Genomic DNA, 23,287 nt, shown 5'->3' with positions numbered 1-23,287 from the left:
ATGTCAAAGAAATAAACAACTATCTGGCTTTTAGAAGACATCTGTTCAGGGAAGCTTTTCATATGTCACGAATGAGTGTATATTTTATCTGACCTCAATTCCGCTTGCCTCCAGGTGTTCTCCAGGTGGGGGGCATGGCAAATCAAGGGCCTCCTTGTCCTCCCCGTCCTCCTCTGGGGGGCTCCCTGGTTGTTCTTGTGGCTCTTCCTCCTTGATAGCCACTTCAGAGGCTGACTGCTGGCAGAGACAGGACCCCAGAGGTGGTGGTGGGGAGAGAGGAGAAAGAGAGCATCCCAAAATGAGAGAGGAACCCAGAAGGGAAACTCTCGTGCCTACATTGAGTCACTAGCCAGGGAAGCCCTACAGCCCTGGCGCCATGGGGGGCTGGTCCATCAGGAGGAGTGGGGCAGCAAGCATGGTCTGCCCTTAGCAGCCCCCTGCCTGCCTGCCCCCTTGCTCACAACCGTCCAGAAGGTGGCCTGGCCGGCCAGCTTCCTCCTCCTCCTCCTCCCCAGCCTCAGGGTTGCCCTTGTGCAGCTCAGCAGGGCTTCCGTCCTGCTCTGTCTGCTACGTACCTCATTGACGGAATCCCAAAAGGAATCGAGGGAAGACAGGGAGGACTCAGAGGAGAGGGAGGAAAGGCTGATGATGGAGCTGGCTGGGGAAAGTTTCGGAACCTGCAAGGAAAAGATGCAAAAGAGGAGCAATTAAAAAACGCAACCAAACATTAAAACTCAAGGCACCCATAACTGAAACAACAGTCTCATCCTACGGTTGATATGCCCCCCTCCCCTTCTGCCAATCACCGCTTAGGCCATGGCCACCTACCCAGTCAGGGCTGAGGAGATCCAGCCGTCTTGCGGTCTCCTTCTCGCCTTTTCCTTCCTCATCCTTGTCATTGAGAATGTCCTCCTCGATGGCTGACTGCTGGCAGAGACAGGACCCCAGAGTTGACGGTGGGGAGAGAGGAGAAAGAGAGCATCCCAAAATGAGAGAGGAACCCAGAAGGCAAACTCTCCTGCCCACATTGAGTCGCTAGCCAGGGAAGCCCTACAGCCCTGGCGCCATGGGGGGCTGGTCCATCAGGACAAGTGGGGCAGCAAGCACAGCACATTCACTCTTAAGGCACCCATAATTGAAACAACAGAACAGCGGCATAGCCAGCCGCTCAGGTGCCCGGTTCAACGCGGGGGTCCTGCGGGCGGGGGGCGCTGCCTGGAGCCTCTCTGCCGCCTCCCCCTCAGCTGTAGGGCGGCTGAGGGAGAGGCAAGGGGCAGACACAAGCCGTTTTAGGCAGCGCCCAGCCTGCAGGGGCCCAAGCCACCACGTCACTCCCAGGAGAGATGCGTGGATCAGGCACTCTCCATGCCCCCCCCAGTAAGTACTAGCCCCCCCCGGTCTGGCGCCCAGTGCCAGCCGCGTTTTTTGACTCAACTAAAAGGTTTGGTGAGCCCAATTTTTATTTATTTTTAAACTCGGCTTTTTGTCCTTTTGCCACCCCCCTCAGTGATGACACCTGGGGCGGACCCCAACCCCCACCCTCTTTTCTCTGCAACTGCAACAGAATAAAAGGACTCAGACTCCCTTAGCAGTTTCCTGCTGGTCCCCTCACCATTTTCCCAGACGTCAATCTTCTCACTTTGCAGTCCCAGATAAGGCACCCAAAGGCAGGGCTTGGCCTCAACTGCAAAGTGAGGTTGGGATTCTGAGCCGATGTCACAGCCAGGTTCCAATCAGTCCATTTCCTCCAGGGGGGGGGCCTGTTTCCCCTGAGGGTGACCGCTGAACACACCACCCAAGAGAAAAAGGAAAAAATGCAGAGAAAGCTTTTAATTTTGTAGCAAGAAAGAATGAGTGCCAGTTTTCTTTTCCCTGCACTCCTCCATTGCAACACCTTTTCATCATCATCATCATCATCATCATCATTAAACTAGATTTAATGAACACTCATATCAGAGTGCTCTGTAAATTGATAGCCATAGTCTTTATATGCTAACCTTTTATGCTCTTCCACATCCGTTTAATGCTCCGAAACCCTTCTTTTAGCTTCTATTAGACTTTTATGTATACTTTCTGTTTTAATACTTTTAAGCTTTCCAAAACGTTTTACAGATTGTAAATGACTGTACCCCACCCTACTGAATGCTGGTCTACTACCGTAATAAAGATTTAATTGATTGAAATGAAGTATCCTATAGTCATGCAGTGATTGGACACCAAAATAATATAATATGGGTAATTCATAATGAAATATACAGTTTCCAGATCCTGTAAGACCGGCGCTGACACGGACCACAGCTGTGAACCATGAGGCAGATGTACTCATACAGTTTGTCTTCCGCGACTGAGGGAAGTGATGGAGGTGATAGTGCGCGTGTCACGTGACTAGTCAGGCGAAATGGCTGCGTCTGCAGTGGAGAAGGCGTTTTGTGTTATTGAATTGAGCAAAATGGAGTTTGTTGTGCAACGGCATTTTCAATTGTGATGTGTGTTGTGTGACAAAGGGTGCACACATAGAACATCTGTGACTGTTTCTAAAATACTTTAAACATTCCCCTACAATTCTGTCACAGGTAACATGGGATATATTATATTCTCTTTTATAGTGTGTTGAAACTGTGTACTTCATTATGAATCACCTTGTATAATAACATAACAACATAACATATCGTACTTTTCTGTGTATAAGACGAGTAAAATGGGATCCCCCATTTTCTTCATTTTGAGTCTCCAAAAATAGGGGGAGTCTTATACACGGGGGCATGTTGTATGTGGGAAAATACAGTAATATGTAATATAATATAATATAAAATACAATATAATATAATAGGTAAAGGTATAGGGACTCCTGACCATTACGTCCAGTCGTGACCGACTCTGTGGTTGCGGCTCTCGTCTTGCTTTATTGGCCGAGGGAGCCGGCGTCCAGCTTCCGGGTCATGTGGCCAGCAGGACTAAGCCACTTCTGGCGAACCAGAGCAGCACACAGAAATGCTGTTTACCTTCCCGCTGGAGCGTTACCTATTTATCTACTTGCACTTTGACGTGCTTTCGAACTGCAAGGTTGGCAGGAGCAGGAACCGAGCAATGGAAGCTCACCCCGTCTCGGGGATTCAAACCGCCGACCTTCTGATCGGCAAGCCCTAGGCTCTGTGGTTTAACCCACAGGGTCCCAATAATAATATAATATAATATAATATAATATAATATAATATAATATAATATAATATAATATAATATAATATAATATAATATAATATAATATAATAATATACATTCCCCCAAATTAATATTGTATTACTAATTAATATTAGTAATAATAATGAAATAAGTCAAGCCAGAGGCTCCTCCCATTTTGCCTTGCCCTGCCTAGTGGGCGTGACCACTCGCCACTAAACCCCACCCCGCCTCTCCCCGCTTTCCACTGCTGCCTTTTGTGACCCATTGACTTCCCCAGCTCTACTCTCCCCGCCTCCTTTCACAATGACTCGTCCAGATTGGTGTAGGCGGCCTGCCACTCCCGTGAGCCCCGGAGTTCCCTCTCCCCTCTCTTCCCGCTTGCCTCGCCCACCCCAACCCTATTCCTAACCCTGGCCAGTGCAAAAAAATTCATTGGATCCCAGTCAAGGCTTGGCTAAGGTCAGCTGCTACTCTTTGGAACAGGGAGCAGAGCTTACACAAAGACTCTCCTCCCTGGAAGAGAGGGGAGTGGTTGTGGGCGGGAGACCGAGCTCCGCCCCTGGTAGGGGGCCTTAGCCCCCTCCCCTCCTTACCTGGCTGGCGCCCACGCCCACTGGAGGCAGCCAACCAGGTGCCTCCGGGGGGCGTGTGTAGCAGCTTAATGCTGTGTCGCCAGCTCCGCCTCCTCCTCATTCGTCGTCGTCCCTCAGCGAGTCAGACGCAAACTGATACAGGGAGTATTAGCGTCTGCCGCACCCTCCACTCTCAGGTCTTACAAGAAGGCCTGGTGCGATTTCCTGGGTTTCAGGTCTGGGATATCTGGGCTTTCACATAACGTGCCACGCACCACTGATGATGTTCTGCAGTACCTTTCCCATCTTGACGATTTGGGACGTGCTCCCAAAACCTTAAAGATACACGTAGCCGCCATCAGCTTCTTTGCTAAAGCCACATTTTCCTCCGATCCGTGTAGTGACTTCCTGATCTGCAGAGCTATTGCAGGTTGGGGCAGGCTACAACCCCCCAGGGCCGAGGGCCGTAAGCCAATTTCTTATGGGTTGCTATCTCAGATACGCATAAAGCTCAGGTCAATTTGCTGGACCAGGTTTGAAGCCCGCCTCTTTTCCGCGGCGTACGCTATCGCCTTTTTGGCACTCTGGAAGTTGGTGAAGCTGTGGTTGAAGTTAGCGCAGGAGGTTCAACGCGCGCCCTCCTTAGGGAGGACGTGCAGTGGTCCGAATCTAGCTTGACGGTGCGGATACGTCAGTCCCAAACTGATCAGGCTGGTATGGGTGTTCTATTTTTTTTTTAAATAAATTTTTATTGAGTTTTCACATTTTTTGTAGACAAACACACACACAAACACAAAACACAAAATAAAACATATATAATTTTCATTACCCTCTTTCCTTGACTTCCCCACAACTCTCCTTCCCACATTCCAGTTTCAATAGTTAATTCAGCAAGTTATTTCCTCTTCTCTCTATTATATTGTTATCCTCTGTTCTTAATATTTAACGTCTCTTGTTAGGCTCAAATTTAATTGTCCAATTTTTACACATTAGCTCCTTTCTCTAAGGTCGACCTGCCTTCTCTCCCACGAAATCCTCCCTTTTTATATTAAACAAAACATATCCAAATTAAAAAATCATAAATCATAAATTTTTACTATTCTACTCTCCCCCTCCCTCCCTGGCCCGGTTTCTGTCCCTTCCCAGGTCACTATTCTAAAAGAACTGTTTCAGCCCGGATTTCTCACATCCGAGGCTCTCAAGCCCCAGTTAGTCTCTCTCCGTCTGTTTTGTTGCTTATTGGCCTTCAGTTCTCGAAGGAGTTGTGTCCCAAACTCCCTCTTCTTTCCTTCCACCAAAGTCAGTAGCAGTTGCTGCCAAGGATCTGCCAGTCTCCCATGCTCAAACTTAAAAAAAGGGTCCCAGTCATGCTTGTTCTTTCCTTCCACCAGATCAGTCAATAGCAATTGCTGCCAAGGGTCTGCCAGTCTCCCATCCCCAAACTTGAGGAAGAAGTCCCAATCATGTTTGTTTATTCTTTTATATTCCGGTATTTCAGATATTCCAGGGGCTTCTTCCTTTGTCCTTCTCTCCTTTTGCAGATTTACGGTCCACTGGTCCTCTTCTTCAATTCCCTTGTTTCCTAAAGCTGCAGGCTTTTGGTTGGTGCTTTCCGTCTGAACATCCTCTCCTTCTTCTTCTTCTCTTCCCCCCATTTCCATAGCTGTCTCTTCTGTTCCGGCTGCCGGGTTTTTTTCCAACTTTATGTCGTCAGCAGAGTTGCTCAATTTCAAATTCAAGGTCACAAGTTGTTTGTTTATATCTGCAGTCTGCTCTTGTAGAATTCCCACGAGAAAGAACATCCTTTCAATCTCTGCCAGTAATTTTCCTTCTGCAGCCATTGCAGTATCTTTTGTTCCCTCCAGGGGGATTGCCAGTCCAATAGTACTTTTCCAACAATTCGTTACTTTGTTGTTCAAAAATACTTTGTTTCCAATCAGTTCATATACAATATGTCACCTTTAATCCAAAAATAAATTTCTAAATATCACAGTTCCAGCCTTTAATCGTCCGTTTGACAGCTCTTTTGACAGCTGTCAAACTTTCTTTCTCTTTTTCCTCAGGCTCACACGCAGGACACTCCCGGGTTCAGAATGGGGGGGGGGGATTACATAAAAGCTTCTAAAATTCCTCTCTCCTCTCCAGCACAGTAACTTTTTAATCCAATTCGTGCAAGTTATCTTTTTAAGCACAAAAGTCTTTCCACCTCAGTGCTCCTCTCCTTGCTTGAATCTTTTTGTGGGGGGGGGGAGTGTGGACTTCCTTTTAGCACATCCCCCGGTCATACTCCAATCAAAGGTAAAATTTTAATATCAAATTTTCATTTTACTCACGGGTTCTTTGTTTCAGTCCAAATTTCAGGAAGGAAGACAGCGCTCTCCGGCCATGGCTCGCGGCTTCGCTCCGCGGAGGTAGCGATGGACTCTCAGCACCGCGCCGCACCCCAGTCCACTCTGCAGCCTTTAAAAAGGCTCTTCGCGGGTCGGGGAGGGCGTTTAAGGTGCCCACCGAGTCACCAAGTCCGCAGGCTTCAGCGCCTGCGGTTTTTAAGGGTCCCCGTGTCGCCGGCACGGCAAGACCCGTCCTCTGCGGAGCCGATTCCCTCCGGAGCTCAGAGGGAATCCGCCATTACCGGATCGCGCTATCCCGGAAGTCTGGTATGGGTGTTCTAGTTAAGCTTACAGCGTCGGCGCGGCAGGGCCCATGCCCGGTAAAGGACACTAGATGGTACCTTTACCTCAGACCGCCCGGTTTTGGCCCGCTCCTGGTTCACGAGGATGGGTCACCTTTGTTGAGACACCAATTCACAAGGGCACTCCGCAAAGCTATTGATGCCTGTGGTTTATCTTCCCAGGATTATGCGGCACACTCATTCAGGATTGGCGCCGCCACAACAGCTGCAGGCTTGGGCCTGCCAGCGGATAAGATTAAGGAAATGGGCCGGTGGAAATCCGACGCTTATAAAGGTTACACTCGTTAGAATGCGCTCTGCTCCTTTACCTCTACTTATCCGTAATTTTTTTTTACTTTCCTTTATTCTCAGCCGTTCTCAGAAGTGTCTGGATTTGTGGCCATGGTATAGTCCATTTGGCCCACGTACGGTCAGTTAGCTGTGGCCTCACCCCTAACCTTGGATTGCCACCTGGAGTGCGAGTTTCCTGGTTTTCGAGACGAGGCATTGCTTATGCCATTGCTGACTGCGAGTTTCCTGGTTTTCGAGACGAGGCATTGCTTATGCCATTGCTGACTGCGAGTTTCCTGGTTTTCGAGACGAGGCATTGCTTATGCCATTGCTGAGAGGGAGAGTTGCCGCGTTTGGCCCTCCTGACATTCTTATGCTTCAATTAGGGGGAAATGACCCTGTTAGCAGAAGAAGTGTGGACTTGTCGTGGCACATAAAAAGAGATTTGGATGAGATTGCTGCCTTGTGTCCCGGAACAACGGTGTTCTGGTCCTCCTTCCTGAAGAGAGTTGTGTGGCACGGTGTGCAGAACTGTATGGCCATTGAAAAATCCAGGAAACTCTTGAATCGTGCAATAGCCCGTTGGGTGCACTTTTTGTATGGCCGAGTCATCTCTCATGACTGTATCCGGATTGGCGACCAAGCCTTGTACCGGAATGACGGAATTCATCTAACAGACATTGGGAATGACATCTGGTTGGACAGCGTTATTAGTAGCATTAGGGATTGGTTGCAGCTGTGAGGGTATTGGCGGCGAGCCCCTTTGCGGCTCGGGTGGCGGTTAGGAATTGGATTCATGTGTTGTGCTGTGTCAAGGGATAGGTGTGGCCATCGCCTATGCTATCTACCGTGGGTTATTCCGTTAAAGGAATCTGGCGGTCGTGTATTTCGTCCAATGCCTGCTTGGCGGGAGGCCATGGCACAACCCTCGGTGACATCAGGGGGTGAGCCTATAGTTGGATTGGCATCAACAGGCTCCACCTACTGTTGAATAAACCCACCTCCTATAGTCATCCAATGCCTAAGCCAATACCTTTTCACTGCTGTAATCAATAAAGTTGTGGCCTTTCCTTGCGCATTAACCTTATATCACGTGTCCTTGTGTATTTATTTCACATAGCGGGGGTCGGGCCCTCGATCCACAATACAGAAATTAAACCAACAGACTACGGAAGATGTCTTAAATGAATTTCTCAGTTTATTGATATACAAAGCATAGGAGAATGAAATGATGTGAAGTGAGCTTATGAATGATAGCGCATAAATGTGGGAAATGGAGCATAGAAAATTGAATGCATAGAACTGGCATAACCAAACAGTATTGTGGAATATTAGAATTGATATGGTTAATAGGTAGTCATGACAAAGCAAACAGACTCAAAAACCTAACTCCTCTCTCCCTCCAGCCTATCTGGTTGTGAAATAAATATAAGTTCCCAAAACACAAAATTATTAAAAGATAATAGTTTACAAACTAAGGGCAGTAGACCAGGACTCATTGTAGTCCTTGGACAACCAAGGTAGCAAAACATTTCCTCCCATCTTACTGTTCATGTCAACAGGACTACACAAAACCAGGGCTAAGAATGAACACAATCTCTTTCAGAGGTGGAGAAGGAGCAGCATGGATGAGTAGCTGTGTTTCCTTTAGGCACTTCTGGACATCGGGAACATGGACTATTTTAAGAATCAGATGTCCCCTTAATTTCTGGTTGTCAGGTGCTCCTTTGTGTTCAGATCAGGCCTCAGCACAATAAGGTAGCACTTGGGGAGGAAGATGCAGCCCAGAAGCCCAGCACTGGAGGCCAACATAGAGAAGATCTGCACGGCCACCATGTACTTGCCCTTGGTGCTCAGGTAGGTGGGCACAAAAGAGACCCAAACACTGCAGAAGACCAGCATGCTGAAGGTGATCAGCTTGGCTTCGTTGAAGGAGCCAGGCAGCTTCCTGGCTAGGAAAGCCACCGTGAAGCAGGTGGCAGCCAAGAAGCCCATGTAGCCGAGGGCAACGTAGAACATGGCCACAGACCCTTCGCTGCATTGCAGGATGATCTCTTCCACCTGGGAGCGCATGTCGGGCTCTGGGAATGGGGGAGAAGAGCCCAGCCAGATGCTGCAGATGAGAACTTGCCCCCCAGAACAGGAGATGACAATGGAGTTGGCCAGACTCTTGCCCAGCCATCTCCTCGCCCTGTTCCCGGGCTTTGTGGCCAGGAAGGCTAGCACCACCGTGATGGTCTTTGCCAAGACAGAAGAAACAGCAACTGAGAAGATGATGCTGAAGGCCGTTTGTCGGAGAAGGCAGGTCTCTTTCCTTGGGCGCCCGATGAAGAGGAAGGAGGACAAGAAGGAAAGCAGGAGGGAGACGAGCAGGATGTAGGAGAGGTCCCGGTTGTTGGCTTTGACTATGGGAGTTTCCTTGTATTTAATGAAAATTCCCAACACAATGCCTGCTGTTAAGGACAAGAAGAGGGCAACGGAAGCTAACACCATTCCCAAATATTCTTCATAAGCCAGGAAGATGATAATCTTGGGGACACAATGATCTCTGTCCTTGTTTGGATACTGATCTTCTGAGCATTTGGTGCAATGTTCTGCATCTGGGGAAGAGAAAAAGAATGGCTGTAGCATCACTTACATCCCTCATGATCTGTGCTCTATTAACATTGTGATCTAGGATAAACTGAGAGGCAGGGACCACTCCACTTCTGTTAACTGCATTGTTTGGATCCTGCCTATTCCTCTTTGCCTGAACCTTTAAAATGCAGACATTGCTTCCATGCAATGTTCATAGCAGTGAGATCAAAACGGTCCATAGATTATATTGTAATAATTTTCACATGAAGTATTTATTTTTATTGTGCTTTTGCTGTTAGTAATTTGCTGCTTTTCATCGTCTATCCATTATTTTTGATGAGTGTCAACATTATTTCCTTTTTGTGTGGCATGGTCTAAAAAATCAAAAAGGATTGCTTTGCGGGCTTTCCTCTCACAGCTGCCCAGTTTGCACCCCAGATATTTCTTCCTTATGGTCATTCCTTTCAACTCTCTTCCAGGATGTAATGAAGGTGAATAATACTAAGGAAGTCGAGGAAGGATCCCCATTCCACAATGTCTGCAGAATTCTCACAAAAAGTGTGTGAGACTGAATTTCTGTCCTGTGTTTACTCTCTCCAGGAATTTCTTCCCCCTTGGAATCACCCACCTTCCCGAGTGGAGAAGGTCCCTTCTGCACACTGAGCACAAGCATAGCAGCAAATGGGCTTTCCTTCTAGGACCACCTTGGCATATCCAGGTCGACATATTTCTGTACACGTGGAACGAGGTACGGCCTAACCAGAAAGACAAGAAGTTGCAACAAAGAGGAACAGTTAGGAGTATTTGTGTGTATGTAATTCACTCAACGCAATCTCTATAGCATGGTGGGTGATCCCTGACAACTGGTCTTGCCAGCTCAGGATGATGGGAGCTGTAGTCCAAAGACAGCTGGGGACCCAAGTTTGGGAAACCCTGATCTACCCAAAGATTTGCAGTTGCGGCCCCCAATGAATCATCACAGCTCTACATCAATCACATAGAGGTTGGAGAGGGGTCTGTCTAGCAGCGAATCCTGAGAGATCCCAGTTGCCGTTTCCAGCAGCCAAGATCCCCAGTTGCCTGCCATCTCCCCATTCCCTTAATGCGGTCAGTTCTCTTTAGCTGCAGAACATGATCTCTGGAATGCAGCCTTGACCCCTCATCAGGGTCCTTTCAACCCCCGCTGACCATTGGGGTGACCAGAATATCTTGTGCTTTAAATTGAGTTCAGTACAGCTGAGGTTTGAGCCACAGAACTCTGTTTCCTCTTCTCCATTTACCTGTTTCCCTTCTTAAAAAAACTTCAAAGCAAATGGCAATGGGTCTGACATGTGATTCCCCCAAATTTCAGGATTCGAATAATCTCTCACATGGTTCATTCTCATGTTTGTGTTTGTGTGTGTTAGAGAGAGAGAGAAAGAGAGAGAGAAAGCGCTTTGCTGTTCAATGCCCAACTGACAGGAGAGTTGGGGTTTTGGGGTTTTGTTTGCCAAATTGCCTTAATTCATTTTCCAAATTTCACCACATCAAGCACAAATTAAGACAAATTTAATAGAAGTGAGCTTACTCACAAATTAAAAAAAATATACAATAAATCAGTAATTATCATTTGTAAAATAAATTAGTTTTCATCCTTCTGCATGTATGAAAGGTCAATATCCTTTATTTGAGCATCCCAAATTCCCCTCCTATCTCAGCTGCTGACGAAAGAAGGAGCGGTGGTTCCAGCTGTTACTGGACAGTCAGCCTGACATGGTCATTCTGCAGTGGTTGTTCACAGAACACCACAAACAGGATCTCCTAGCCCCCCTCCCCCAATTATTCCCCCTACCTTATTGAATTTCTTGTTCCACTCAATGGCTTCTGGGTTAATGGTGAACTTTATGCCAGCAGATGCCTCTGTCCTTATATTCCCAATTTTCACAAGGACACGAGACTTATTGGGAGACATCGCCCAGTTCATAATATAGAAGTCTCCTGGTAGTTCCCAGTTCTCATCCAAGCACAGCCTGCCCCTGGAAGTATTCAGACACCGGATTTCTCTCAAGAAAGGGTGAAGCTGGAATGGCAGGGGAAAGCACCAGCATTAAGAAACTGGGAAGCTACAACAGGCAATTAATCAAGCCAAAATGGGAAAAACACCAGGGCCAGATGGGCTATCAGCAAAGTACTATAAGAAATTGCAAGATTGTTTGGCACAACCACTGAAATATTTAAGATACTTAGATTACGCTAATTCTGAAAAAAGATACAGATCTATTATCAGTCAAAAATTATAGGCTGATTTCTCTATTAAATAATGACTATAAGCTATTTGCAGACCTATTGGCAAACAACATGAAAGTGCTATTAATGGATTTAATTCATCAGGACCAGGCTGGTTTTTTACCAGGCCGCCAGATGAAGGATAATATAAGGAATATAATTGATATAATAGAAGATCAGGAGGTTAGAAATGATAAGCAAGCAGTGTTGATTTTTATAGACGCAGAGAAGGCCTTTGACCATTTTTCATGGACTTCTACGAAGAAGACTATAGAGATGATGAAATTCAGAGAGTCATTGCAGTGGTACCTCAGGTTAAGAACTTAAATTGTTCTGGAGGTCCATTCTTAACCTGACACTGTTCTTAACCTGAGGTACCACTTTAGCTAATGGGGCCTTCCGCTGCCGCCGCACGATTTCTGTTCTCATCCTGAAGCAAAGTTCTTAACCCGAGGTACTATTTCTGGGTTGCCAGAGTCTGTAACCTGAAGCGTCTGTAACCCGAGGTACCACTGTACTTAGAGGAATTGACTCAATTTATTCTGATTAACAGGCTATGATGATAGTAAACAACGTAATAACAGAAAAAATCAAAATAATGAAAGGGACAGGACAGGGATATCCTCAGTCACCATTATTATTTTAGTTGTAGAGACCCTGGCCAGAAGTAGAAGATCAGATGAAGAAATAAAAGGGATAACAAAGGTTAAAGGTAAAGGGACCCCTGACAATCAGGTCCAGTCGCGGCCAACTCTGGGGTTGCGGCGCTCATCTCGCTTTACTGGCAGAGGGAGCCGGCGTACAGCTTCCGGGTCATGTGGCCAGCACGACTAAGCCACTTCTGGCGAACCAGAGCAGCGCACGGAAACGCCGTTTACCTTCCCACCAGAGTGGTACCTATTTATCTACTTGCACTTTGACGTGCTTTCGAACTGCTAGGTTGGCAGGAGCAGGGACCGAGCAACGGGAGCTCACCCCGTCGCGGGGATTTGAACCGCCGACCTTTGGTCGGCAAGTCCTAGGCTCTGTCGTTTAACCCACAGCGCTACCCGCGTCCCAACAGTAGGTTACAAAGCATATAAACTCAAGGCCTTTGCAGATGACTATGTGGTAACTGTAGAAGACCCCATGGCTAGCCAAACAAGGGTCTTGAACAGATTCTCAAGTTGGAGAAGTAGCAGGTTTTAAACTAAATAAAGGTAGAATGAAAGTATTGGTGGAAAATGTGACAGAACTGATGATTGAGAAGAAAGTTTAATATTTAGGAGTATGGATAACAGGTACAAACATAAATATTTTTAAGAATAACTATACAGGAGCTTGGAAAGAAATAAAAAAACTTAAATAAAAAAATATATAAAAAAATAGAGATATCTGGAGGGTGGCAGCAGGACAACAGGACTTTTCTGTGGTGGCCCCTCGCTTGGGGGATGCTGTCCTTTGCCTTTGTGACAAATCTTTAGGTGCCAGGCGAGAAAGTTATTCTGTAACCAGGATAAAACCATCTCTGGGCATTTTAATGTGCTTTCGGTTTGCTTGTTTTCTTTCTTTCGTTTGCTTTTTCTATTCTCATTTTGTATTTTTATTCTGCAAACCACCCTGTGATCTTCAGATGAAAGTTGATATATAAAGAGAATAATACTAATATTATTACTACACACCCTCCAAAGGTCAAAATGGCACCCAGTTGAGAGGTGCTGGAACTGAGTTCCAGCGAGTTCCCCCTGAAGAAAGCCCTGGGTATAAATAGCAAAATGATCGTTATGGGATGGGACATCCCTATTTTCATCGGAGACATGTTGGAAGGTAAGCTACTATTACTAATAGTAACTATGATATTTTACAGGTCTATCCCCAGTCAAGATCAGCATCTGTGTGGACTGCAGTTTGCAGAAGGGGGAAGGAAATACCTGCCACGGCTGTAGCCTTTGGGGTCCCCATTGCTCTCCTTCCTCCACCATCAGCCTCCTCTGGGATCTCGATGAAAGCGAAGCATGCAAGGCCTGAGCCACAGCTTGAACATTGATGTAATTGCCATAGCTGTCATCAGACAGGACTTTCTCATGGTCCCCTTGGAGCAATGGCTGCAGGTTCTCCTCCTCTCTGCATCTTATCCTGCCTTTCACGGACAACAGATGCTTTGAATATGAACACTGAAATGCTTGATCGAAATAATCCCCAAAACTGGTCTGCAATCTATATTTGCCACCTTTGATGCTCCTTATTCCAGTCTCAATTGCAAAGAACAGAGAACCATGGAGGTGCTGGAATAGATCTGGAGGGATGTAAAAGCCAATATTGTTTTCTAGCAAAGCTGTTGTGATCCAGACTTTCGCCCCTATTTCCTTCTCACAGATATCGTGTACTACCATGAGTAACGTGATATCCTGAGTAGTGGTTATATAGGAAAGAAATACCCCAACTTGTCTCCATAGGAAAAAAGGTTCCCCAGGCCTGATAAATTGATTTAGATCATTTTCTGGTACTCTTTTTGAGAAAGCAATGCAGATCCCTTTGCTGAGCATCAGAGGTTTCACAGCGCTCACAAATCTTTCTCCACTGTCATTGTCTGGAGTGAAGAGGCCAATCCACGTCCATCCAAAATGCAGGAGCAATTCAACAATCCCCTGGTACTGACTTTCCTCTTTGGGACTCATCCGGTAGACAAAAGGGAACAGGGTTTTACCTTCGAGAAACTGGACAGTAAAACCATGACAGATCTAGCAAGGAAAGCAAAAGACCAGCAATTTACTTTAATTTCAGCATAACAGATATTTAATTATCTGTAATGACTGATATCTAAATCTCTGCTGGCTGATGCTGATGGGAGTTTTAGTCTGAAACATCTGGAGGTGACAAGTTGGTGAAGGCTCAGTTTTGAAAAAGGGATGTTGGATCCATAGCTCAGGATTTTCCCATTTTTAAAAATATCCCTACTTGACCCCTCCAAAGAGAAAATAGAATCTTATGGAGTTGAAATTCTTTGTCCCTCCATGCTCTCCGACTAGTTAGTTACCTGTGGGATTTTGTAGATGCCTGACAAGGCTGAAATCACTTTTGAGATGACAGTATTGCTTCTTTCAAGAACAGCCAGCAGGGGATTCTGTTCTCCACAGCGATAATTGGGAATATTGCATCCACTGCCTGCAAGCAGCTCTAGCATGGCGTCCGAAGTCATCCTTGCATCGAAATAGTTCTCATAGATGTTGTAGCCCAGGGTGATGTTGGGTAAGAGCCTGAGATCCTGGTTGATCTCTTGGATGGTGAACAGGAAAGACAACATGTACCAGGAGAACCTAGGTGCCTCCCTGCAATAAATGAATTATTTAAAAAGAGTGAAACTGATATTCATATTAATGGGAGGAAGGAAGCATTATATGATCCACAACGCTTAGATAGATTTATTTATTTATTTATATTTATCCATCCATCCATCCTTTTGCATTAATATCCACTGTTTTCTGTCTAGCATTGAACAAAATTTTGCAGATCTCTGCTCCATGACAGGAGCTTTGATGCAAACAGCACACAGAGCTGTTCAACAGTGGAACAGACTCCCTCCGAAGGTGACCATGTGTCATGGATGCTTCAGGTGTGATACCTCCGGGTCCCTTCCATCTCTACAACTCTATGATTCTATTCTACTGTGGTTCTATGAGTAAGCAATGAAGGTGCCCCTCAACATTTGAGATATACTGGGAAGCTGCTCCCTAGGTTGCTTTTGCTGCAGTGGTCTTTGGCGCCTTCCAAGGTGCTAGACTACAGGTAGATAACAGACAATTTTATTGAAGGAGGGGAAGCACCAAATACCTCAGTCCCCTTTGACTTGGAAATGAGGCCTGTTGGCTTTCAGGTATGAGTGTGTAGCAAAATTTATAATTTTGCTCATATTTTTCATCGCTGACTCCACCAATGAGGACACCCCCTGGTCTGTATTATTTTACATAATTATTTTATTTGCAGCATATCATTCCTGTTCTTCACCCATAAAAATCCAGCCATTTTCAGGAGTTTCTGAAAACGCTTCTAATTTTTTTTAAAAAAAATGACAGAAAGGGGAAAGTGCTGGAATTGGAGGAGGAAACCTTTAATGTAGCTGAGACAGATTTCCCCATGTTGGGCTGTAGGTCTCCCGTTGCATTGTGTAAAGAGAACTGTGCTAAGGTTGTTCACAAATGACCCAAATAGAATAAACATAAAATAATCTTAGCAGCTTGGAAATTTCTTGAGTTTCATGCCACCCTCTGGCTTAGGAAGAAACCTCAAACACCTCAGTACTTTGAAATGAGGCCAGTTGTGTGTGGTCAAAAAAGGAATGATTCCTTTTCATATTTTAGAGATCTAAGTCCACTTACAAGGAACTCCCCTGACCTATTATTTTATTTATCCTTTCAATTAAATCACATCTTTCCTGCTCTTCAGCTACGAAAGGTCACCCAGAGGTTCTCAAAATTCCATGTGCAAAACTGTAGCATTCCTTAATGACAGTTTATGAATTGTCCAAATGGAATAATATTGAATAAAACCTTTGAGCCTTGGAAATTCACTGAGTTTCATGGCATCCTGCAGGTGGGGAAATTCAGTGCATCCTTTTGAACCCTGACCAGATTCACTGGCATCCTTGCATTCTAACTAAAAGCAACACAGACACATAGGTACAGGATTGTTTTACTTAGGAAGACAGAGGGAAGAAGATAATAAGAGAGGTTTTTTACTGGACCCCCCCAGCTCCCATCACCCCCAGGCAGCAAGACCAATGGTCAGGGCAGGGTAGTCCTGCAACATCAGCCCTTGGCTCCCAAGCCCTGAGATAGCGGCTCTTTCCTATTTCAACCATTACAAGGACTGGAGGACCATGAAACCCCTCCGCATATGATTTTACATACACTTCATTCCTGGCAAAGGGTGTCTGAGTAAAGTTGTATGGAGTTGTCTCAAGAAGGCGTTTTGGAGAGATGATCCCACTGATGAGAAAGTGTCCAGGCCGGTAGTAATTGCGAGCATCTGTTTCATCCCTGACCAAATTCAAGGGGCATTTCGCCTTGTGGTTCCCGCAGACTCCAAAGGGCATCATGAGCAGCAGAAGCAGGGATCTCATTCTGGCTCTGCCTCCTCCTCCTCTTACCTACCAAGGAGGCAAAGCAGAAGAACCCAAAGACTCTTGCAAGGCCAGACTGGGTGGGCTTTCCCAATCTGGGTGGTTTTCAAGTCTACATTCAGAGCTAGGAACCCCAAGGCAGGCCCACCCCTCTTTCGCCAGCTCTGTATCTTGACTCAGTCTGTCTCCAACACAGGAAATTTTCTGCACCAACTTTTTCTTTCCCAGTCACAGTGCAATTAATATTGCCATGCTGTTGTTGCTTTCCAAGTCTTGTGCTACCCCCAGAAATATCTCCTGAGCATTTAGAAGGTGAGATGACTATAATTTTGATTATTCTAAGTGGAATAAGTTTCACCACAATAACTTTCTGGAGTTTTGAATGGCTCAAGTGGCAGATGCAGAGCTGGAGAAAAACACATTGGACAGAAGTCAAGGGGTGTGCTTGGAAGTTGGAAGTTTGGCCTGAACTTTGCTCCCAAGGACCAAAGAAGGAGCTGGATCCAACCATGGACTCTCTTTTCTTGGAGGTTTTGAAGCAGAAGTTGGATGGACTTGTGATTCAGAGGCTGACTTCCGGCAGAGACAGGACACCAGAGGTGATGGTCAGGAGAGAGGAGAAAGAGAGCAGCCCAAAATGAGACAGGAACCCACATTGAGTCGCTAGCCAGGGAAGCCCTACAGCCCTGGCGCCATGGGGGGCTGGTCCATCAGGACAAGTGGGGCAGCAAGCATAGCCTGCCCTTAGCAGCCCCCTGCCTGCCTGCCCCCTTGTTCACAACCGGTCCAGAAGGTGGCCTGACCGCCCAGCCAGCTTCCTCCTTCTCCTCCTCCTCCCCAGCCTCAGGGTTGCCCAGCTCAGCAGGGCTTCCCTCCTGCTCTGTCTGCTACGTACCTCATTGAGCGAGGCCCAAAGGGTATCCAGGGAAGGCAGGGAGGAAAGGCTACTAAACAGGGACAGACTTGGAACCTGCAAGCTACAGTCGGGGTCCCTCTCGTAGGCTTCGTAGTTGAAGCTGAGGGGGCTGTCCAAGCCGGCGTCTCTCTGGGGAGCAAGGATTTTCTTCCAGCTTGGGGTCCTCCAGTGCACAACGTCAGAGTCCCCGATATCCAACTGGCTCGCTGAAACGCTCATATGGCTACCGCAATGCATTGTTGGGTTAATTTGTCCATCGCTTAATCATGTGCCCTGGCTCCCAATCTCCAACCTCCGCACCCCCCTTCCTCTGCCACTGCAACAGAATAAAGAAGGACTGAATGGAGAAGCAAGATCTGTTGGGTCGTGGATCCTCTGCTCAGGTTGTACTTGTGCAAATCAAACCATGCCTCCTGAAGACACCACGGTCTCTGCTGTCCTTCATTCCAAGGAAACTGAAACTGCCTCAGCACCTGGAACCCTGGGAGATAGGGGCATGCACACCTGCACCTCTGCATTTACTTGACTTTATAAGTAACAACTTATATTGTTAGTTCTCCGTCCTCCTGAATGTGGAGTGATGGCTCGTGTTTCCATTTAAATTTCGTTCCTTATTCCAAAATCGATGGAGAGGTTGGATCCTCCTTGGGGTTCCCCCTTTGGACATCTGGCTGGACACAGTGAGAACAGGATTCTGGACTAGGTGCGCTCCTGGCATGGGAGTCCATTTTTTTTACTTTTTGAAATAAGGGAACCCTCGTTAAGGGCCCACCGCCTCCAATTTAGGCGTCTCTTCCAGGCCATTCCTGGAGGGACCCCTCTTCCTCTTCCATTTCCTGAAGCTCTGGGACAAAAACAAAACAAAAATAGCAATGTGAAGAAGTCTGAAGGAGAGAGCAGGCCAAGATGTCCTCAGAGGCTCTCTATTTCCTAAATAACTCATAGGAAAGATCTGCCTAGTCCAGCCTCATGTTTCTCACATTATATAACCTCTTCCCTCCTCATCCCTCTTTCCTTTTGTGTTGCATCTTTCAGTTTGACAGGCTGAGGGCAGGGGAAGCGTCTTGCATTTTACTGAGCTGCAAGCTGCTCTGGGAGCCTTTTTACTGAAGAGGGGGTAGAAGTGATTGTGAGAAGAATGGACAGCAAAGCATGCTGGGAAGAAGGAGGTGAGGGAAATGAAATGAAACCTAATAAAGGAGAATTTATGAATAAAGCTAATAAGCGAAACCAAACAAAAGACACCTTGAGATTTCTTTATTTGGTTATACACTGGAAAAACGAGTAAATTTCAAATTAATCCGGAACCCTTCCACAACACCTTCAGATTTCTTTATTTAGTTATAGATTGGAAAATGGGTAATTTTCAATTATAGGAAACAGGCTACTTGTTTGTAAGATGAATGGGCAGCAAAGCATGCAGGGAAGAAGGAACGGAGGAAGAGAGAGAAGCCCTGTCAGCAGCACCTGGGAGAGGGGAGAGAATGTGTGGCATCTGCCATGCAGGCAGATCTCTGCCCCAAGGAAGCTACAATCGGACGCTGACAAGAAGGAAGGTCTGCAGATCCTGCACTGATTGCCTTCTCTGCTTCCCCAAGTTTGCCTGGTTCTCTTTACAGCCACCCAGGCTGGCGGTCACCACTCCTTCTCACAAGCCTCCCCACAGGGGAGAGTCATCTCTTGCACCTGAAACAGGACCTTCCTTCAAGCTGGGCTCCCGAGCTCATGCCAGTTCCCCTCAGCTTGAACCCCTCTACATTCTCTCACCAGCCTCAGCCATATAGTCCAGAACATTTTTAGGGCACCAGGTTGGGGAATCCTGGATCTCCCTGAGTGTTCTGCCTGGCCTCCGTGGGTGATGGCTTCACCAGCAGCAGAAAGACCTTTGCTCCTGCAAGAGAGGAAATGGCCCGCTGGTTGGTTAGCTCATTTGGAGCCCCTTTGGACATAAGGGCATCAGAAGAGCAACTCAGCAAAAGGAACTCGCCACGAGGTCTGGAGAACTGAATTTTGTCGTGGTCGATGATCATGCTTTACACTGAAACGTGCAATCGGTGCCAGTTGTAGAGCTCGGCCTTAGCCAGAGGATAGTGTAACCCGATTAAGTGCAGGCAACCTGGGTCAGTTCTGGCCTTGGGTAAATATGGATAGGACTGAGCTCTACAACTGGTACCGATTGCAAATTTCAATGTAAAGCATGATCATCACCAGCGACAACATACGATTCTCCAGCCCTCATGGTGAGTTCCTTTTGCTGAAGTCTGAGTTGCTGGAGTGAAGGGGATCTCAGTGGCCACCAGCCGCAACCAGCATACAGCCCATTTAGAGGGCACCAGGTTGGGGAATTCTGGTTCTCACTGCATAACATCACACCCACCTGGGGAGGTGGAAGGAGATCCTGGAGGATGGAGTCCAGGACCTCCCTCTCTCCCAGAGTCCTCTGTCTCAGCATCCCTGCGGAGACCTGCCACTGCTGTTTCCTCCTGGCCTCTGCAGGCGCAGGAGAAGACTTCCCCGGCAGTGGCAACAGCTGGGAGGCTCTCCGGCTGGCAAGGTCCCGGTCGCTGTTCGGTTGGAGGCGCCAGCCCTGGTTGTTCTCCAGATCCTGGAGCTTCATCCTGCAGAAGAGGAAATGGCCCACTGGTTGGTTTGCTCATTTGGAGCCCCTTTGGACATAAGGGCATCAGAAGGATCCAGCTGGATACAGCCAACAGCCCGGAGTAGTATCCTGCTCTCAAAAGGGCCGACCTGATGCCTGTGGGAAACCCGCAAGCAGGATCCAAGCGCAGGGCAATTCTCCCTGTGCTCCTGAGCCGTTCAAGGCTTTCTCAATTAAAAGCAGCACATTGAATTGGGCCCAGCTGGGCAGTCAGGCCAGGATCAGGGTCAGATCCCGTCTTGCCCCGGTGGGCAACCTGGCTGCCAACTTCTGCATCTTCAGAGGCAGCCCTCCATACAACGCATTGCAGGATGCGGACCTTGAGGCTACCAGAGCAGAGACCACAGAAGTCAGGCTGTCTCTGTCCAGAGAGGAGGACAGCTGGGGCCCACCCAAAGCGGAGGGAAGGCCATGGAGGACCCCCAAGCTAGAGACCCCCTCCTTCAGAGGAAGGGTCAGCCGAGGAAGAGCAGGGCACCGGGCTCCCTTCTGGCCTTGGGAGTGGCAAGATAGTGAAATCATGCCAGGATGAGACCTTCTGTAATACCGCTTTATAGTGTTGCCAACTGATCCGGAAAGTGGCTGGGCCTGCTCCTGTACCTCTAATAGCAGCCTGATCTGCAGATATCAGAAAGCAAAGCTTTTACTGGCTATAGATTATTGGATTGTTTTTCTTTTTTAATGTATTTTGTTATTTTGTATTTTGTTTATTTGATGCTGTGAACCTCCCTGCGATTTATGGGTCTAGGGTGGTGTACAATTTATTATTTATTTATTCAAGTTCTATGCCACTTTATTTATTATATCATCATCATCATCATCATTATTTTGTAAACCGCTTTGAGGCTCCCCCGCCCCCCATCGAAAAAGAAGGCAGGGCAGTTCGATCATAATCTGCCAGAATGAAGGTTAGCAACCAGAGGCAGCCAGCTTGAATGGTCTTTCTTCCTCATCCGCCAGGGACACCAGCGCCTGCAGCCCGGCCCCCTGGCCAGAGTCCCCCAAGGGCCAGAGAGGCTGGCAGGGGCAGGGCCCCCAGGTGAGCCCAGCAGAGAGAGGGGCCCCTGGGGAGATCTGCACTCTGCACGCCCTCAGAGGCCGGAGAGGCTGGCAGGGGCGGGGCCCCCAGGTGAGCCCGGGAGAGAGAGGGGCCCCTGGGGGGATTTGCACTCTGCACGCCCTCAGAGGCCAGAGAGGCTGGCAGGGGCGGGGCCCCCAGGTGAGCCCAGGAGAGAGAGGGGCCCCTGGGAGATTGCACTCTGCACGCCCTCAGAGGCTTCGTAGTATAAGCTCAGGGGGCTGTCTCTGCTGGCATCTCTCCGGGGGGTTAGGGGTTTCTTCCCATTTGTCAACATCCTTCTTAAATTGTGGTGCCCAGAACTGGACACAATATTCCAGGTGGTGTCTGACCAAGGCAGAATAGAGCTCAGTTTGTAAGGCACTGGTATTAGTAGCCAATAAAGGTAATAATAATCACAATAAGAAAGATAGTAATATTAGACTTCGTTAACAAATATTTACGCTGCTTAACTGTGTGTGCATTGCAATCAATTATTCACTGTTGTGTGTAGTAATTTTAAGTGCATTCTTAATATTACAATCAAGGTGCAATACTGTTAAAATGCATATTTTCTTTAAATATAAACGCCGAAATAAATGAAGCTCTAAATTCATCGGATGATGACCTGTGCCACAAACCCGGAACCAGGCAGAGGGCCTTCTCGGTGGTGGCGCCCGCCCTGTGGAAGGCCCTCCCAGCAGATGTCAAGGAAAGAAACAACTACCTGACTTTTAGAAAACATCTGAAGGTAGCCCTGTTCAGGGAAGTTTTTAATGTTTGATGTATTTATCGTGTTTTTAATATTCTATTGGGAGCCACCCAGAGTGGCTGGGGAAACCAAGCCAGATGGGTGGGGTATAAATAAATTGTTGTTAAACCAGATTTAATGAACACTCATAGCAGAGTGGCCTTTAATTGATAGCCATAGTCTTTTATATACTAACCTTTTATGCTCTTCCTCATCGATTTAATGCTCCGAAACCCTTCTTTTAGATTCTTTTAGACTTTTATATATACTTTGTGTTTTAAAACTTTTTAGCTTTCCAAAATGTTTTACAGATTGGAAATGACTGTACCCCACCCTACTGAATGCTGGTCTACCACCGTAATAGGGATTTGATTGATTGAAATGAAGTATCCTATAGTAATGCAGTGATTGGACACCAAAATAATATAATACAGGGTGATTCATAATGAAGTTTGTGTCCCGCGACTGAGGGAATTGATGGAGGTGATAGTGCGCGTGTCACGTGACTAGTCAGGCGAAATGGCTGCGACTGCAGTGGAGAAGGCGTTTTGTGTTCTTGAATTGAGCAAAACAGAGTTTGCTGTGCAACGGTATTTTCGATTGAGATGTGTGTTGTGTGACAAAGGGTCACACATAGAAGATCCCCTACAATTCTGTCACAGGTAACATGAAATATATTATATTCATTTTTATAGTGTGTTGAAACTGTATACTTTATTATGAATCACCTAATATAATAAATATAATATAATATAATATAATATAATATAATAATATAATATAATATAATATAATATAATATAATATAAATAACATAACATAACATAACATATCGTACTTTTCCGTGTATAAGACAAGGAAAATGGGATCCCCCCATTTTCTTAATTTTGATTCCCCGAAAATAGGGGGCGTCATACACGGGGGCATGGTCTACACGGGAAAATACAGTAATATGTTAATATAATATAATATAATATAATATAATATAATAGGTAAAGGGACCCCTGACCATTAGGTCCAGTCGTGGCCAATTCTGGGGTTTCGGCGCTCATCTTGCTTTATTGGCCGAGGGAGCCGGCGTACAGCTTCTGGGTCATGCGGCCAGCATGGTCATTCTGGCAAACCAGAGCAGCGCACGGAAATGCCGTTTACCTTCCCGCCGGAGTGGTACCTATTTATTTACTTGCGCTGGTGTGCTTTCAAACTGCTAGGTTGGCAGGAACAGGGACTGAGCAACGGGAGCTCACCCC

At 46.8% G+C, this 23,287-nt stretch overlaps 2 protein-coding genes and 1 pseudogene across 3 annotated transcripts in view; all 3 read right to left on the bottom strand.

Annotated features, from left to right (window-relative positions):
• The window catches only part of LOC309360987 (vomeronasal type-2 receptor 26-like), a 42,818-nt pseudogene extending 23,366 nt beyond the window's left edge, over positions 1-19,452 (bottom strand). The window contains exon 1 of the transcript XR_014173432.1: positions 17,229-19,452. The product of XR_014173432.1 is annotated as a vomeronasal type-2 receptor 26-like (transcript). The remainder of the gene's footprint in view (positions 1-17,228) is intronic.
• The window catches only part of LOC309360943 (uncharacterized protein), a 49,931-nt gene continuing 27,032 nt past the window's right edge, over positions 389-23,287 (bottom strand). The window contains exons 2-4 of the mRNA XM_081895948.1: positions 1,613-1,782; positions 829-924; positions 389-677 (exon numbers count right to left, since the gene is read on the bottom strand). Of these exons, the coding sequence (XP_081752074.1) occupies positions 393-677; positions 829-924; positions 1,613-1,782 (551 nt within the window). The 3' untranslated portion in view covers positions 389-392. The remainder of the gene's footprint in view (positions 678-828; positions 925-1,612; positions 1,783-23,287) is intronic.
• On the bottom strand, positions 7,889-17,216 carry LOC309360985 (vomeronasal type-2 receptor 26-like). Its single transcript, XM_081895998.1, has 6 exons — positions 16,443-17,216; positions 14,573-14,864; positions 13,467-14,276; positions 11,123-11,350; positions 9,920-10,046; positions 7,889-9,314 (listed from the first exon to the last, which is right to left on the bottom strand). Exons 1-6 carry the CDS (start codon positions 16,652-16,654, stop codon positions 8,416-8,418), a joined length of 2,568 nt encoding a protein of 855 aa, XP_081752124.1. The 5' UTR covers positions 16,655-17,216; the 3' UTR covers positions 7,889-8,415.

The sequence above is a fragment of the Podarcis melisellensis genome, assembly GCF_964234715.1.
Source record: "Podarcis melisellensis genome assembly, chromosome: 18".
NCBI lineage: Eukaryota > Metazoa > Chordata > Lepidosauria > Squamata > Lacertidae > Podarcis > Podarcis melisellensis.
Note: the sequence above shows the minus strand (reverse complement) of the source record. Positions and strands in the feature narration are given on the sequence as shown.

Coding starts and splice junctions, on each gene's coding strand:
- LOC309360985 (XM_081895998.1), bottom strand. CDS start 16,654: ATGAGATCCCTGCTTCTGCTGCTCATGATGCCCTTTGGAGTCTGCGGG. Junction 14,865..16,442: donor CCCTTTGCCAGGAATGAAGT/GTATGTAAAATC, acceptor CATTTATTGCAG/GGAGGCACCTAGGTTCTCCT. Junction 11,351..13,466: donor AAAGGCTACAGCCGTGGCAG/GTATTTCCTTCC, acceptor CTGCCATTCCAG/CTTCACCCTTTCTTGAGAGA.